General features: G+C 53.1%; 1 protein-coding gene across 1 annotated transcript in view; it reads left to right on the top strand.

Annotated features, from left to right (window-relative positions):
* The window catches only part of cfap74 (cilia and flagella associated protein 74), a 346,673-nt gene extending 329,560 nt beyond the window's left edge, over positions 1-17,113 (top strand). Inside the window, exon 32 of the mRNA XM_041207020.1 lies at positions 16,955-17,113. Coding sequence (XP_041062954.1) covers positions 16,955-17,113 — 159 coding nt within the window. The remainder of the gene's footprint in view (positions 1-16,954) is intronic.
* The last annotated feature ends 627 nt before the right edge of the window (positions 17,114-17,740 follow it).

Genomic DNA, 17,740 nt, shown 5'->3' with positions numbered 1-17,740 from the left:
TCCGCCACTCTCCTCACGCTCTTTTATCCTGTGTCTCCGCTCTCCTTGTGCTCTTTTATCCAGTGTGTCCGCCACACTCTTTTACCGTCTGTCTCCGCCACTCTCCTCGTGCTCTTTTATCCTGTGTCTCCGCTCTCCTCGCGCTCTTTTATCCTGTGTCTCCGCCGCTCTCCTCACGTTCTTTTATCCTGTGTCTCCGCTCTCCTTGTGCTCTTTTATCCAGTGTGTCCGCCACACTCTTTTACCGTCTGTCTCCGCCACTCTCCTCGTGCTCTTTCATCCTGTGTCTCCGCTCTCCTCGCGCTTTTATCCTGTGTCTCCGCCGCTCTCCTCGCGCTCTTTTATCCTGTGTGTCCACTCTCCTCGTGCTCTTTTACCCTGCGTCTCTGCCGCTCTCCTCACGCTTTTTTATCCTGTGTCTCCGCCGCTCTCCTCGCGCTCTTTTATCCTGTGTCTCCACCACTCTCCTCGCGCTCTTTTATCCTGTGTCTCCACCACTCTCCTCGCGCTCTTTTATCCTGTGTCTCCGCTCTCCTCGCACTCTTTTTTCCTGTGTCTCCACCACTCTCCTCGCGCTCTTTTATCCTGTGTCACTGCTCTCCCCGCGCTCTTTTTTCCTGTGTCTCCGCTCTCGTCGCGCTCTGTTACCGTGTCTTTGCCGCTCTCCTCACGCTCTTTTATCCTGTGTCTCTGCTCTCGTCGTGCTCAGTTACCCTCTGTCTCCGCCACTCTCCTCATGCTCTTTTATCCTGTGTCTCTGCTCTCCTCGCGCTCTTTTATCTTGTGTCTCCACTACTCTCATCGCGCTCTTTTATCCAGTGTCTCAGCCGCTCTCCTCGCGCTCTTTTATCCTGTGTCTCCACCACTCTCCTCGCGCTCTTTTATCCAGTGTCTCCGCCGCTCTCCTTGCGCTCATTTATCCTGTGTGTCCGCTCTCCTCGTGCTCTTTTACCCTGCGTCTCTGCCGCTCTCCTCACGCTTTTTTATCCTGTGTCTCCGCTCTCGTCGCGCTCTGTTACCGTGTCTCCGCTGCTCTCCTCACGCTCTTTTATCCTGTGTCTCTGCTCTCCTCGCGCTCTTTTATCCTGTGTGTCCGTTACTCTCCTCGCGTTCTTTTATCGTGTGTCTCCGCTTTCCTCGTGCTCTTTTATCCTGTGTCTCCGGTATCCTCGCGCTCTTTTATCCTGTGTTTCCACCACTCTCCTCACGCTCTTTTATCCTGTGTCTCCGCTCTCCCCGCACTTTTATCCTTTGTCTCCGATCTCTTCACGCTCTTTTATCCTGTGTCTCCACCGCTCTCCTCGCGCTCTTTTATCATATGTCTCTGCTCTCCACGCACTCTTTTATCCTGTGTCTCCGCCACTCTCCTCGCGCTCTTTTAGCTGTGTCTCTGCTCTCCCCGCGCTCTTTTGTTCTGTGTCTCCGCTCTCGTCGCGCTCTGTTACCGTGTCTCCGCCGCTCTCCTCACGCTCTTTTATCCTGTGTCTCTGCTCTCCTCGCGCTCTTTTATCCTGAGTCTCCGCTACTCTCCTCGCGCTCTTTTATCCTGTGTCTCTGCTATCCTCGCGCTCTTTTATCCTTTCTCCGCCGCTCTCCTCGCGCTCTTTTATTCTGTGTCTCCGCCGCTCTCCTCGCGCTCTTTTATCCTGTGTCTCCGCCGCTCTCCTCACGCACTTTTATCCTGTGTCTCCACTCTGGTTGCGCTCTGTTACCCTCTGTCTCCGCCACTCTCCTCACGCTCTTTTATCCTGTGTCTCCGCTGCTCTCCTCGCGCTCTTTTATCATGTGTCTGCTCCGCTCTCCTCGGGCTCTTTTATCCTGTGTCTCCGCCGCTCTCCTCGCGCTCTTTTATCCTGTGTCTCCACCGCTCTCCTCGCGCTCTTTTATCTTGTGTCTGCTCTGCTCTCCTCGTGCTCTTTTATCCAGTGTCTCAGCCGCTCTCCTCGCGCTCTTTTATCCTGTGTCACTGCTCTCCCCGCGCTCTTTTGTCCTGTGTCTCCGCTCTCGTCGCGCTCTGTTACCGTGTCTTCGCCGCTCTCCTCGCGCTCTTTTATCTTGTGTCTGCTCCGCTCTCCTCGTGCTCTTTTATCCAGTGTCTCAGCCGCTCTCCTCGCGCTCTTTTATCCTGTGTCACTGCTCTCCCCGCGCTCTTTTGTCCTGTGTCTCCGCTCTCGTCACGCTCTGTTACCGTGTCTTCGCCGCTCTCCTCACGCTCTTTTATCCTGTGTCTCTGCTCTCCTCGCGCTCTTTTATCCTGTGTCTCCGCCACTCTCCTCGCGCTCTTTTATCCTGTGTCTCCGCCGCTCTTCTCGCGCTCATTTATCCTGTGTCTCCGCCGCTCTCCTCGCGCTCTTTTATCCTGTGTCTCCGCTCTCGTCGCGCTCAGTTACCCTCTGTCTCCGCCACTCTCCTCATGCTCTTTTATCCTGTGTCTCTGCTCTCCTCGCGCTCTTTTATCTTGTGTCTCCACTACTCTCATCGCGCTCTTTTATCCTGTGTCTCCGCCGCTCTCCTCGCGCTCTTTTATCCTGTGTCTCCGCTGCTCTCCTCGCGCTCTTTTATCCTGTCTCTGCTCCGCTCTCCTCGGGCTCTTTTATCCTGTGTCTCCGCCGCTCTCCTCACGCTCTTTTATCCTGTGTCTCCGCCGCTCTCCTCGCGCTCTTTTATCCTGTGTCTGCTCCGCTCTCCTCGTGCTCTTTTATCCAGTGTCTCAGCCGCTCTCCTCGCGCTCTTTTATCCTGTGTCTCCACCACTCTCCTCGCGCTCTTTTATCCTGTGTCTCCGCCGCTCTCCTCGCGCTCTTTTATCCTGTGTGTCCGCTCTCCTCGTGCTCTTTTACCCTGCGTCTCTGCCGCTCTCCTCACGCTTTTTTATCCTGTGTCTCCGCCGCTCTCCTCGCGCTCTTTTATCCTGTGTCTCTGCCACTCTCCTGGCGCTCTTTTATCCTGTGTCTCCACCACTCTCCTCGGGCTCTTTTATCCTATGTCTCCACTCTCCTTGCACTCTTTTATCCTGTGTCTCTGCTCTCCTTGCGCTCTTTTATACTGTGTCTCCGCCGCTCTCCTCACGCTTTTTTATCCTGTGTCTCCGCCGCTCTCCTCGCGCTCTTTTATCCTGTGTCTCCACCACTCTCCTCGGGCTCTTTTATCCTATGTCTCCACTCTCCTTGCACTCTTTTATCCTGTGTCTCCACTCTCCTCGCGCTCTTTTATACTGTGTCCCCGCCGCTCTCCACGGACTCTTTTATCCTGTGTCTCCGCTCTCCTCGCGCTCTTTTATCCCGTGTCTCCGCCACTCTCCTCACGCTCTTTTATCCTGTGTCTCCGCTCTCCTTGTGCTCTTTTATCCAGTGTGTCCGCCACACTCTTTTACCGTCTGTCTCCGCCACTCTCCTCGTGCTCTTTTATCCTGTGTCTCCGCTCTCCTCGCGCTCTTTTATCCTGTGTCTCCGCCGCTCTCCTCACGTTCTTTTATCCTGTGTCTCCGCTCTCCTTGTGCTCTTTTATCCAGTGTGTCCGCCACACTCTTTTACCGTCTGTCTCCGCCACTCTCCTCGTGCTCTTTCATCCTGTGTCTCCGCTCTCCTCGCGCTCTTTTATCCTGTGTCTCCGCCGCTCTCCTCGCGCTCTTTTATCCTGTGTGTCCACTCTCCTCGTGCTCTTTTACCCTGCGTCTCTGCCGCTCTCCTCACGCTTTTTTATCCTGTGTCTCCGCCGCTCTCCTCGCGCTCTTTTATCCTGTGTCTCCACCACTCTCCTCGCGCTCTTTTATCCTGTGTCTCCACCACTCTCCTCGCGCTCTTTTATCCTGTGTCTCCGCTCTCCTCGCACTCTTTTTTCCTGTGTCTCCACCACTCTCCTCGCGCTCTTTTATCCTGTGTCACTGCTCTCCCCGCGCTCTTTTGTCCTGTGTCTCCGCTCTCGTCGCGCTCTGTTACCGTGTCTTTGCCGCTCTCCTCACGCTCTTTTATCCTGTGTCTCTGCTCTCGTCGTGCTCAGTTACCCTCTGTCTCCGCCACTCTCCTCATGCTCTTTTATCCTGTGTCTCTGCTCTCCTCGCGCTCTTTTATCTTGTGTCTCCACTACTCTCATCGCGCTCTTTTATCCAGTGTCTCAGCCGCTCTCCTCGCGCTCTTTTATCCTGTGTCTCCACCACTCTCCTCGCGCTCTTTTATCCAGTGTCTCCGCCGCTCTCCTTGCGCTCATTTATCCTGTGTGTCCGCTCTCCTCGTGCTCTTTTACCCTGCGTCTCTGCCGCTCTCCTCACGCTTTTTTATCCTGTGTCTCCGCCGCTGTCCTCGCGCTCTTTTATCCTGTGTCTCCACCACTCTCCTCGGGCTCTTTTATCCTATGTCTCCACTCTCCTTGCACTCTTTTATCCTGTGTCTCCACTCTCCTCGCGCTCTTTTATACTGTGTCTCCGCCGCTCTCCACGGACTCTTTTATCCTGTGTCTCCGCTCTCCTCGCGCTCTTTTATCCCGTGTCTCCGCCACTCTCCTCACACTCTTTTATCCTGTGTCTCCGCTCTCCTTGTGCTCTTTTATCCAGTGTGTCCGCCACACTCTTTTACCGTCTGTCTCCGCCACTCTCCTCGTGCTCTTTTATCCTGTGTCTCCGCTGTCCTCGCGCTCTTTTATCCTGTGTCTCCGCCGCTCTCCTCACGCTCTTTTATCCTGTGTCTCCGCTCTCCTTGTGCTCTTTTATCCAGTGTGTCCGCCACACTCTTTTACCGTCTGTCTCCGCCACTCTCCTCGTGCTCTTTCATCCTGTGTCTCCGCTCTCCTCGCGCTCTTTTATCCTGTGTCTCCGCCGCTCTCCTCGCGCTCTTTTATCCTGTGTGTCCACTCTCCTCGTGCTCTTTTACCCTGCGTCTCTGCCGCTCTCCTCACGCTTTTTTATCCTGTGTCTCCGCCGCTCTCCTCGCGCTCTTTTATCCTGTGTCTCTTCCAGTCTCCTCGCTCTCTTTTATCCTGTGTCTCCGCCACTCTCCTCGCGCTCTTTTATCCTGTGTCTCTGCTCTCCTCGCGCTCTTATATCCTGTGTCTCCGCTATCCTCACGCTTTTTATCCTGTGTTTCCGCCACTCTCCTCGTGCTCTTTTACCCTGTGTCTCCACCACTCTCCTCGCGCTCTTTTATCCTGTGTCTCCACCACTCTCCTCGCGCTCTTTTATCCTGTGTCTCCGCTCTCCTCGCACTCTTTTTTCCTGTGTCTCCACCACTCTCCTCGGGCTCTTTTATCCTGTGTCTCCACTCTCCTTGCACTCTTTTATTCTGTGTCTCCGCTCTCCTTGCGCTCTTTTATACTGTATCTCCGCCGCTCTCCTTGCGCTCTTTTATCCTGTGTCTCCACCGCTCTCCTCGCGCTCTTTTACCCTGTGTCTCCGCCGCTCTCCTCGTGCTATTTTATCCTGTGTCTCCGCTCTCCTCGGGCTCTTTTATATTTCGTCTCCGCCGTTCTCCTCGTGCTCTTTTATCCTGTGTCTCCGCTCTGCTCGCGCTCTTTTATCCTGTGTCTCTGCTCTGCTCGCGCTCTTTTATCCTCTGCCTCCGCTCTCCTTAAGCTCTTTTATCCTGTGTCTCTGCTCTCCTCGCGCGATTTTATCCTCTGCCTCCGCTCTCCTCAAGCTCTTTTATCCTGTGTCTCCGCCGCTCTCCTCGCACTCTTTTATCTTGTGTCTCCGCTTTCGTCGCGCTCAGTTACCCTCTGTCTCCGCCACTCTCCTCACGCTCTTTTATCCTGTGTCTCTGCTCTCCTCGCGCTCTTTTATCTTGTGTCTCCACTACTCTCATCGCGCTCTTTTATCCTGTGTCTCCGCCGCTCTCCTCGCGCTCTTTTATCCTGTGTCTCCGCCGCTCTCCTCACGCTCTTTTATCCTGTGTCTCCGCCGCTCTCCTCGCGCTCTTTTATCCTGTGTCTGCTCCGCTCTCCTCGTGCTCTTTTATCCAGTGTCTCAGCCGCTCTCCTCGCGCTCTTTTATCCTGTGTCTGCTCCGCTCTCCTCATGCTCTTTTATCCAGTGTCTCAGCCGCTCTCCTCGCGCTCTTTTATCCTGTGTGTCCGCTCTCCTCGTGCTCTTTTACCCTGCGTCTCTGCCGCTCTCATCACGCTTTTTTATCCTGTGTCTCCGCCGCTCTCCTCGCGCTCTTTTATCCTGTGTCTCTGCCACTCTCCAGGCGCTCTTTTATCCTGTGTTTCCACCACTCTCCTCGCGCTCTTTTATCCTGTGTCTCCGCTCTCCTTGCACTCTTTTCTCCTGTGTCTCCACCACTCTCCTCGGGCTCTTTTATCCTGTGTCTCTGCTCTCCTCATGCTCTTATATCCTGTGTCTCCGCTATCCTCACGCTTTTTATCCTGTGTTTCCGCCGCTCTCCTCGTGCTCTTTTACCCTGTGTCTCCACCACTTTCCTCGCGCTCTCTTACCCTGTGCTTCCACCACTCTCCTCGCGCTCTCTTATCCTGTGTCTCTACCACTCTCCTTGCACTCTTTTATCCTGTGTCTCCGCTCTCCTTGCGCTCTTTTATACTGTGTCTCCGCCGCTCTCCTCGGGCTCTTTTATCCTGTGTCTCCGCTCTCCTCGCGCTCTTTTATCCCGTGTCTCCGCCACTCTCCTCGCTCTTTTATCCTGTGTCTCCGCTCTCCTAGGGCTCTTTTATCCTGTGTCTCTGCTCTCCTCGCGCTCCTTTACCGTGTCTCCGCCACACTCCCCACGCTCTTTTATCCTGTGTCTCCGCCGCTCTCCTCACGCTCTTTTATCCTGTGTCTCCGCTCTCCTTGTGCTCTTTTATCCAGTGTGTCCGCCACACTCTTTTACCGTCTGTCTCCGCCACTCTCCTCGTGCTCTTTTATCCTGTGTCTCCACTCTCCTCGCGCTCTTTTATCCTGTGTCTCCGCCACTCTCCTCGTGCTCTTTTATCCCGTGTCTCCACTCTTCTCGGGCTCTTTTATCCTGTCTCCGCCGCTCTCCTCGGGCACTTTTATCCTGTGTCTCCGCTCTCCTCGCGCTCTTTTATCCTGTGTCTCCGCCGCTCTCCTCGCGCTCTCTTATCCTGTGTCTCCACTCTCCTCGCGCTCTTTTATCCTGTGTCTCATCTCTCCTCGCACTGTTTTATCCTGTATCTCCACTCTCCTCGCGCTCTTTTATCCTGTGTCTCCACTCTCCTCGCGCTCTTTTATCCTGTGTCTCCGCTGCTCTCCTCGCGCTCTTTTATCCTGTGTCTCCGCTGCTCTCCTCGCGCTCTTTTATCCTGTGTCTCCGCCGCTCTCCTCGCGCTCTTTTATCCTGTATCTGCTCCGCTCTCCTCGCGCTCTTTTATCCTGTGTCTCCGCTCTCCTCGCGCTCTTTTATCCTGTGTCTCCGCTCTCCTCGCGCTCTTTTATCCTGTGTCTCCGCTCTCCTCGCGTTCTTTTATCCTGTGTCTCCGCTCTCCTCGCGCTCTTTTATCCTGTGTCTCCACTCTCCTCGTGCTCTTTTATCCTGTGTCTCAGCTATCATCGCGTCTTTTATCCTGCGTCTCCGCCGCTATCCTCACGCTCTTTTATCCTGTGTGTCCGCTACTCTCCTCACGTTCTTTTATCGTGTGTCTCCACTATCCTCGCGCTCTTTTATCCTGTGTCTCCGCTTTCCTCGTGCTCTTTTATCCTGTGTCTCCGGTATCCTCGCGCTCTTTTATCCTGTGTCTCCACCACTCTCCTCACGCTCTTTTATCCTGTGTCTCCACTCTCCCTGCACTTTTATCCTGTGTCTCCGCTCTCTTCACGCTCTTTTATCCTGTGTCTCCGCTCTCCTCGCGCTCTTTTATCCTGTGTCTCCACTCTCCTCGTGCTCTTTTATCCTGTGTCTCAGCTATCATCGCGTCTTTTATCCTGCGTCTCCGCCGCTATCCTCACGCTCTTTTATCCTGTGTGTCCGCTACTCTCCTCACGTTCTTTTATCGTGTGTCTCCACTATCCTCGCGCTCTTTTATCCTGTGTCTCCGCTTTCCTCGTGCTCTTTTATCCTGTGTCTCCGGTATCCTCGCGCTCTTTTATCCTGTGTCTCCACCACTCTCCTCACGCTCTTTTATCCTGTGTCTCCACTCTCCCCGCACTTTTATCCTGTGTCTCCGCTCTCTTCACGCTCTTTTATCCTGTGTCTCCGCCGCTTTCCTCGCGCTCTTTTATCATATGTCTCTGCTCTCCACGCGCTCTTTTATCCTGTGTCTCCGCTGCTCTCCTCGCGCTCTTTTATGCTGTGTCTCTTCTCTCCCCGCGCACTTTTGTCCTGTGTCTCCGCTCTCATCGCACTCTGTTACCGTGTCTCCGCCACTCTCCTCACGCTCTTTTATCCTGTGTCTCTGCTACTCTCCTCGCGCTCTTTTATCCTGTGTCTCTGCTATCCTCGCGCTCTTTTATCCTGTGCCTCCGCCGCTCTCCTCACGCTCTTTTATCCTGTGTCTCTGCTATCCTCGCGCTCTTTTATCCTGTGCCTCCGCCGCTCTCCTCGCGCTCTTTAATCCTGTGTCTCCGCCGCTCTCGTCGCGCACTTTTATCCTTGTCTCCGCCGCTCTCCTCGCGCTCTTTTATCCTGTGTCTCTGGTCTCCTCGCACTCTTTTATCCTGTGTCTCCACTACTCTCATCGCGCTCTTTTATCCTGTGTCTGCTCCGCTCTCCTCGGGCTCTTTTATCCTGTGTCTCCGCCGCTCTCCTCGCGCTCTTTTATCCTGTGTCTCCGCCACTCTCCTCGCGCTCTTTTATCCTGTGTCTCCGCTGTCCTCGCGCTCTTTTATCCTGTGTCTCCGCCGCTCTCCTCACGCTCTTTTATCCTGTGTCTCCGCTCTCCTTGTGCTCTTTTATCCAGTGTGTCCGCCACACTCTTTTACCGTCTGTCTCCGCCACTCTCCTCGTGCTCTTTCATCCTGTGTCTCCGCTCTCCTCGCGCTCTTTTATCCTGTGTCTCCGCCGCTCTCCTCGCGCTCTTTTATCCTGTGTGTCCACTCTCCTCGTGCTCTTTTACCCTGCGTCTCTGCCGCTCTCCTCACGCTTTTTTATCCTGTGTCTCCGCCGCTCTCCTCGCGCTCTTTTATCCTGTGTCTCTTCCAGTCTCCTCGCTCTCTTTTATCCTGTGTCTCCGCCACTCTCCTCGCGCTCTTTTATCCTGTGTCTCTGCTCTCCTCGCGCTCTTATATCCTGTGTCTCCGCTATCCTCACGCTTTTTATCCTGTGTTTCCGCCACTCTCCTCGTGCTCTTTTACCCTGTGTCTCCACCACTCTCCTCGCGCTCTTTTATCCTGTGTCTCCACCACTCTCCTCGCGCTCTTTTATCCTGTGTCTCCGCTCTCCTCGCACTCTTTTTTCCTGTGTCTCCACCACTCTCCTCGGGCTCTTTTATCCTGTGTCTCCACTCTCCTTGCACTCTTTTATTCTGTGTCTCCGCTCTCCTTGCGCTCTTTTATACTGTGTCTCCGCCGCTCTCCTTGCGCTCTTTTATCCTGTGTCTCCACCGCTCTCCTCGCGCTCTTTTACCCTGTGTCTCCGCCGCTCTCCTCGTGCTATTTTATCCTGTGTCTCCGCTCTCCTCGCGCTCATTTATTCTTCGTCTCCGCCGTTCTCCTCGTGCTCTTTTATCCTGTGTCTCCGCTCTGCTCGCGCTCTTTTATCCTGTGTCTCTGCTCTGCTCGCGCTCTTTTATCCTCTGCCTCCGCTCTCCTTAAGCTCTTTTATCCTGTGTCTCCGCTCTCCTCGCGTTCTTTTATCCTGTGTCTCCGCTCTCCTCGCGCTCTTTTATCCTGTGTCTCCACTCTCCTCGTGCTCTTTTATCCTGTGTCTCAGCTATCATCGCGTCTTTTATCCTGCGTCTCCGCCGCTATCCTCACGCTCTTTTATCCTGTGTGTCCGCTACTCTCCTCACGTTCTTTTATCGAGTGTCTCCACTATCCTCGCGCTCTTTTATCCTGTGTCTCCGCTTTCCTCGTGCTCTTTTATCCTGTGTCTCCGGTATCCTCGCGCTCTTTTATCCTGTGTCTCCACCACTCTCCTCACGCTCTTTTATCCTGTGTCTCCACTCTCCCCGCACTTTTATCCTGTGTCTCCGCTCTCTTCACGCTCTTTTATCCTGTGTCTCCGCTCTCCTCGCGCTCTTTTATCCTGTGTCTCCACTCTCCTCGTGCTCTTTTATCCTGTGTCTCAGCTATCATCGCGTCTTTTATCCTGCGTCTCCGCCGCTATCCTCACGCTCTTTTATCCTGTGTGTCCGCTACTCTCCTCACGTTCTTTTATCGTGTGTCTCCACTATCCTCGCGCTCTTTTATCCTGTGTCTCCGCTTTCCTCGTGCTCTTTTATCCTGTGTCTCCGGTATCCTCGCGCTCTTTTATCCTGTGTCTCCACCACTCTCCTCACGCTCTTTTATCCTGTGTCTCCACTCTCCCCGCACTTTTATCCTGTGTCTCCGCTCTCTTCACGCTCTTTTATCCTGTGTCTCCGCCGCTTTCCTCGCGCTCTTTTATCATATGTCTCTGCTCTCCACGCGCTCTTTTATCCTGTGTCTCCGCTGCTCTCCTCGCGCTCTTTTATGCTGTGTCTCTTCTCTCCCCGCGCACTTTTGTCCTGTGTCTCCGCTCTCATCGCACTCTGTTACCGTGTCTCCGCCACTCTCCTCACGCTCTTTTATCCTGTGTCTCTGCTACTCTCCTCGCGCTCTTTTATCCTGTGTCTCTGCTATCCTCGCGCTCTTTTATCCTGTGCCTCCGCCGCTCTCCTCACGCTCTTTTATCCTGTGTCTCTGCTATCCTCGCGCTCTTTTATCCTGTGCCTCCGCCGCTCTCCTCGCGCTCTTTAATCCTGTGTCTCCGCCGCTCTCGTCGCGCACTTTTATCCTTGTCTCCGCCGCTCTCCTCGCGCTCTTTTATCCTGTGTCTCTGGTCTCCTCGCACTCTTTTATCCTGTGTCTCCACTACTCTCATCGCGCTCTTTTATCCTGTGTCTGCTCCGCTCTCCTCGTGCTATTTTATCCTGTGTCTCCGCTCTCCTCGCGCTCATTTATTCTTCGTCTCCGCCGTTCTCCTCGTGCTCTTTTATCCTGTGTCTCCGCTCTGCTCGCGCTCTTTTATCCTGTGTCTCCGCCACTCTCCTCGCGCTCTTTTATCCTGTGTCTCTGCTCTCCTCGCGCTCTTATATCCTGTGTCTCCGCTATCCTCACGCTTTTTATCCTGTGTTTCCGCCACTCTCCTCGTGCTCTTTTACCCTGTGTCTCCACCACTCTCCTCGCGCTCTTTTATCCTGTGTCTCCACCACTCTCCTCGCGCTCTTTTATCCTGTGTCTCCGCTCTCCTCGCACTCTTTTTTCCTGTGTCTCCACCACTCTCCTCGGGCTCTTTTATCCTGTGTCTCCACTCTCCTTGCACTCTTTTATTCTGTGTCTCCGCTCTCCTTGCGCTCTTTTATACTGTGTCTCCGCCGCTCTCCTTGCGCTCTTTTATCCTGTGTCTCCACCGCTCTCCTCGCGCTCTTTTACCCTGTGTCTCCGCCGCTCTCCTCGTGCTATTTTATCCTGTGTCTCCGCTCTCCTCGCGCTCATTTATTCTTCGTCTCCGCCGTTCTCCTCGTGCTCTTTTATCCTGTGTCTCCGCTCTGCTCGCGCTCTTTTATCCTGTGTCTCTGCTCTGCTCGCGCTCTTTTATCCTCTGCCTCCGCTCTCCTTAAGCTCTTTTATCCTGTGTCTCTGCTCTCCTCGCGCTATTTTATCCTCTGCCTCCGCTCTCCTCAAGCTCTTTTATCCTGTGTCTCCGCCGCTCTCCTCGCACTCTTTTATCTTGTGTCTCCGCTTTCGTCGCGCTCAGTTACCCTCTGTCTCCGCCACTCTCCTCACGCTCTTTTATCCTGTGTCTCTGCTCTCCTCGCGCTCTTTTATCTTGTGTCTCCACTACTCTCATCGCGCTCTTTTATCCTGTGTCTCCGCCGCTCTCCTCGCGCTCTTTTATCCTGTGTCTCCGCCGCTCTCCTCACGCTCTTTTATCCTGTGTCTCCGCCGCTCTCCTCGCGCTCTTTTATCCTGTGTCTGCTCCGCTCTCCTCGTGCTCTTTTATCCAGTGTCTCAGCCGCTCTCCTCGCGCTCTTTTATCCTGTGTCTGCTCCGCTCTCCTCATGCTCTTTTATCCAGTGTCTCAGCCGCTCTCCTCGCGCTCTTTTATCCTGTGTGTCCGCTCTCCTCGTGCTCTTTTACCCTGCGTCTCTGCCGCTCTCATCACGCTTTTTTATCCTGTGTCTCCGCCGCTCTCCTCGCGCTCTTTTATCCTGTGTCTCTGCCACTCTCCAGGCGCTCTTTTATCCTGTGTTTCCACCACTCTCCTCGCGCTCTTTTATCCTGTGTCTCCGCTCTCCTTGCACTCTTTTCTCCTGTGTCTCCACCACTCTCCTCGGGCTCTTTTATCCTGTGTCTCTGCTCTCCTCATGCTCTGATATCCTGTGTCTCCGCTATCCTCACGCTTTTTATCCTGTGTTTCCGCCGCTCTCCTCGTGCTCTTTTACCCTGTGTCTCCACCACTTTCCTCGCGCTCTCTTACCCTGTGCTTCCACCACTCTCCTCGCGCTCTCTTATCCTGTGTCTCTACCACTCTCCTTGCACTCTTTTATCCTGTGTCTCCGCTCTCCTTGCGCTCTTTTATACTGTGTCTCCGCCGCTCTCCTCGGGCTCTTTTATCCTGTGTCTCCGCTCTCCTCGCGCTCTTTTATCCCGTGTCTCCGCCACTCTCCTCGCTCTTTTATCCTGTGTCTCCGCTCTCCTAGGGCTCTTTTATCCTGTGTCTCTGCTCTCCTCGCGCTCTTTTACCGTGTCTCCGCCACACTCCCCACGCTCTTTTATCCTGTGTCTCCGCCGCTCTCCTCACGCTCTTTTATCCTGTGTCTCCGCTCTCCTTGTGCTCTTTTATCCAGTGTGTCCGCCACACTCTTTTACCGTCTGTCTCCGCCACTCTCCTCGTGCTCTTTTATCCTGTGTCTCCACTCTCCTCGCGCTCTTTTATCCTGTGTCTCCGCCACTCTCCTCGTGCTCTTTTATCCCGTGTCTCCACTCTTCTCGGGCTCTTTTATCCTGTCTCCGCCGCTCTCCTCGGGCACTTTTATCCTGTGTCTCCGCTCTCCTCGTGCTCTTTTATCCTGTGTCTCCGCCGCTCTCCTCGCGCTCTCTTATCCTGTGTCTCCACTCTCCTCGCGCTCTTTTATCCTGTGTCTCATCTCTCCTCGCACTGTTTTATCCTGTATCTCCACTCTCCTCGCGCTCTTTTATCCTGTGTCTCCACTCTCCTCGCGCTCTTTTATCCTGTGTCTCCGCTGCTCTCCTCGCGCTCTTTTATCCTGTGTCTCCGCTGCTCTCCTCGCGCTCTTTTATCCTGTGTCTCCGCCGCTCTCCTCGCGCTCTTTTATCCTGTATCTGCTCCGCTCTCCTCGCGCTCTTTTATCCTGTGTCTCCGCTCTCCTCGCGCTCTTTTATCCTGTGTCTCCGCTCTCCTCGCGTTCTTTTATCCTGTGTCTCCGCTCTCCTCGCGCTCTTTTATCCTGTGTCTCCACTCTCCTCGTGCTCTTTTATCCTGTGTCTCAGCTATCATCGCGTCTTTTATCCTGCGTCTCCGCCGCTATCCTCACGCTCTTTTATCCTGTGTGTCCGCTACTCTCCTCACGTTCTTTTATCGTGTGTCTCCACTATCCTCGCGCTCTTTTATCCTGTGTCTCCGCTTTCCTCGTGCTCTTTTATCCTGTGTCTCCGGTATCCTCGCGCTCTTTTATCCTGTGTCTCCACCACTCTCCTCACGCTCTTTTATCCTGTGTCTCCACTCTCCCCGCACTTTTATCCTGTGTCTCCGCTCTCTTCACGCTCTTTTATCCTGTGTCTCCGCTCTCCTTGCGCTCTTTTATCCTGTGTCTCCACTCTCCTCGTGCTCTTTTATCCTGTGTCTCAGCTATCATCGCGTCTTTTATCCTGCGTCTCCGCCGCTATCCTCACGCTCTTTTATCCTGTGTGTCCGCTACTCTCCTCACGTTCTTTTATCGTGTGTCTCCACTATCCTCGCGCTCTTTTATCCTGTGTCTCCGCTTTCCTCGTGCTCTTTTATCCTGTGTCTCCGGTATCCTCGCGCTCTTTTATCCTGTGTCTCCACCACTCTCCTCACGCTCTTTTATCCTGTGTCTCCACTCTCCCCGCACTTTTATCCTGTGTCTCCGCTCTCTTCACGCTCTTTTATCCTGTGTCTCCGCCGCTTTCCTCGCGCTCTTTTATCATATGTCTCTGCTCTCCACGCGCTCTTTTATCCTGTGTCTCCGCTGCTCTCCTCGCGCTCTTTTATGCTGTGTCTCTTCTCTCCCCGCGCACTTTTGTCCTGTGTCTCCGCTCTCATCGCACTCTGTTACCGTGTCTCCGCCACTCTCCTCACGCTCTTTTATCCTGTGTCTCTGCTACTCTCCTCGCGCTCTTTTATCCTGTGTCTCTGCTATCCTCGCGCTCTTTTATCCTGTGCCTCCGCCGCTCTCCTCACGCTCTTTTATCCTGTGTCTCTGCTATCCTCGCGCTCTTTTATCCTGTGCCTCCGCCGCTCTCCTCGCGCTCTTTAATCCTGTGTCTCCGCCGCTCTCGTCGCGCACTTTTATCCTTGTCTCCGCCGCTCTCCTCGCGCTCTTTTATCCTGTGTCTCTGGTCTCCTCGCACTCTTTTATCCTGTGTCTCCACTACTCTCATCGCGCTCTTTTATCCTGTGTCTGCTCCGCTCTCCTCGGGCTCTTTTATCCTGTGTCTCCGCCGCTCTCCTCGCGCTCTTTTATCCTGTGTCTCCGCCACTCTCCTCGCGCTCTTTTATCCTGTGTCTCCGCTCTCCTTGCGCTCTTTTATACTGTGTCTCCGCCGCTCTCCTAGGGCTCTTTTATCCTGTGTCTCCACTCTCCTTGTGCTCTTTTATCCAGTGTCTCCGCCACACTCTTTTATCGTCTGTCTCCGCCACTCTCCTCGTGCTCTTTTATCCTGTGTCTCCGCTCTCCTCGCGCTCTTTTATCCTATGTCTCCGCCGCTCTCCTCGTGCTCTTTTATCCCGTGTCTCCACTCTCCTCGGGCTCTTTTATCCTGTCTCCGCCGCTCTCCTCGGGCACTTTTATCCTGTGTCTCCGCTCTCCTCGCGCTCTTTTATCCTGTGTCTCTGCTCTCCTCGTGCTCTTTTATCCTGCGTCTCTGCCTCTCTCCTCGCGCTCTTTTATCCTGTGTCTCTGCCACTCTCCTCTCTTCTCTTTTATCCTGTGTCTCCGCCACTCTCCTCGCGCTCTTTTATCCTGTGTCTCTGCTCTCCTCACGCTCTTTTATCCTGTGTCTCCTCCACTCTCCTCGCGCTCGTTTATCCTGTGTCTCCGCTCTCCTCGTGCTCTTTTATCCTGTGTCTCCACCGCTCTCCTCGCGCTCTTTTATTCTGTGACATCATGCTGACATTTAATGCATGACCACATTACAAACTGCTTATGGAAACGCACTTGCACACAGAGGGCGGAATTTAAACCAGGCACTGTGAGAGCGCCACATTACCTCCATTGGGGAAGACCCGCTGTAATCGTTGGGCCTTCCTCATGATTAAGCACTCTGAGGGTATATATACTGCCCCTTGATAGTTGCTGACCAATCCAAAGCTGGCAGTTCTCCGTTGCCCATCTGCCCCACCAGGAGTGGTGGCAGCTGCCAGCATTGCACCTGCCTGCAGCCCAGGATCAAAAAGTTGGATAAGGGCGAGATAAGGGTTGCAGAGTGGGATTTGCCGCAGAGGGTGGGGAATGGGGTTGTAAACAAGGGCATGGGTGTGACCTTCAACAGCCTCCCCCCTTCCCAATGCCAGGACCCTCAATTAGGCACTGAGCATCTCTGAATGAGGGACCCCCATTAATTGGGTATTAATGGGCAATAATTATGCTCTTATGGATCTCAATTGGTATCCAAGCAGGAAGGCCATCCAAAAGCCTTCCTGACCCATACTTAATAAGGTGGAAGTGGGAATGCAGTGGTATGCCCGTCCTGCACCTTCTCACCCAATTAACGTCCACCCCCCCGTCTCCAAACTCGCTTACGGGGGGCATTGAATCCTGCGCAGATAGTGGGAAACTTAAAGCATTGTTGGATTATTAAAGAGCAATAGCGGTGGAGCAAATACTTTTAATTTACCGCTGTTAGATTGAACTCATGGGAGTGGAGAAATTTTCCCAGTACAGGCAGCAAGTAAGCACAGTGATTGTTCAGCACACATGTCTGGGTCAGCCTGAGGCCCCAGCCAAATTCAACTGCCTGTCTCATTTGAATGGAGTCAGCAAGCTGGTACCCTGAAGCTGCTTGACTGATGAATTCTGACCAACTCTGACATGTAGTTGACCTGCAGTTGGGAGGGGGTCTGTGGGAAGCCCAAAGAAAAGGGCAGTTGGGGGTTAGGGGAAACCTAGGCTATCAGCGGCTCAGCAGAACATTTCCAAAACTTCAAGTTGCATTCCTGCTCTTTCTGGTTTCACAAAAATGTGAAAAGTTTTGTGGTCATTTTTTGTGTCACCTCTAGTGGCCCCTTGAAGAATGACCATTTAGGCATTCAAGCCCCAGTTTTACTGGACAGACACCTGTGGGTGTGGGCATTTCTTACCGATTGCAAGCAACCTTGAAATCCTCCTTTCATCCTGCTGCTTCCTCCTCCAAGTGACACTTGAATTGCAATTCACATATCTAGATATTTAATTACAACAATTAAAACTCTTCTTGCCAAAAATCATTGGGAAATTCAGCTCACAAACTCAAAGTTAATGTCCAATTTCACAATTGTGCCCACCCCTATTTCCATCTCATTATTGGGGTCTATTAATGTATTAGAACAAAGCTAACTTTTGTGTAAGAGGAACTTTAGGCAAACCTAACAGGCCTGTCAGGAACTGTAGTCAAACCCCATCCAGTATCCGAAATCCTAATTACTGTTCCAGCCTGGTGTCACCAGCACAGCAACCAGACATTTAGCCCAGGAGGAAGTACCAGGGCAAGATTTCCACCTCCAGAGTCCCATATCCCGGGGAAGGCCTGCAGCTGCCCAGTTAAGTGCCCAATTGGCACATAATCTGGCAGACATCCCGGAAAGGAGGTAATGGGAGGCTCTCACCAGCTCACCAGATTGTGGGTGAGACCCTCTGTTGGTTCCATTAAATACTGCACAAAGAGTCTGCAAAGGGATATAGGAGTGAGTAGGCAAAAATTTGGCAGATGGAGTATAATGTGGGGAAATGTGAGGTTGTTCACTTTGGTAGGAGGAATAGGAAAGCAAAATATTATTTAAATGGAATGAGACTACAGAATGCTGTGGTACAGAGGAATCTAGGTATCCTTGTACATAAATCTCAAAAGGTCAGCATGCACATACAGCAAGTCATTATAGACAAATGGAATGGTGGCCTTTATTGCAGGGGAAGTTTTGCCACAAGTGCACCGGGCATTGGTGAGAGCATATCTGAAGTACTGCATACAGTTTTGGTCTCCCTATTTAAGGAGAGATATACTTGCATTGTTAGTAGCGCAGAGAAGGTCCACTAACTTGAATCCTGGGATGAAGAGGTTGTCTTATGAGAAAAGGTTGAGCAGGTTGGACCTATACTCATTAGAGTTTACAAGAGTGAGAGGTGATCTTATTGAAACATATAAAACTCTGAGGGGGGTTAACAGGGTAGATGCCGAGAGGATGTCTCGGGGAATCTAGAACTAGGGAGTACAGTTTCAGA

The sequence above is a fragment of the Carcharodon carcharias genome, chromosome 15 (assembly GCF_017639515.1).
Source record: "Carcharodon carcharias isolate sCarCar2 chromosome 15, sCarCar2.pri, whole genome shotgun sequence".
NCBI lineage: Eukaryota > Metazoa > Chordata > Chondrichthyes > Lamniformes > Lamnidae > Carcharodon > Carcharodon carcharias.
The sequence above is the reverse complement of the archived record's forward strand: the minus strand, read 5'-3'. Positions and strand labels throughout refer to the sequence as shown.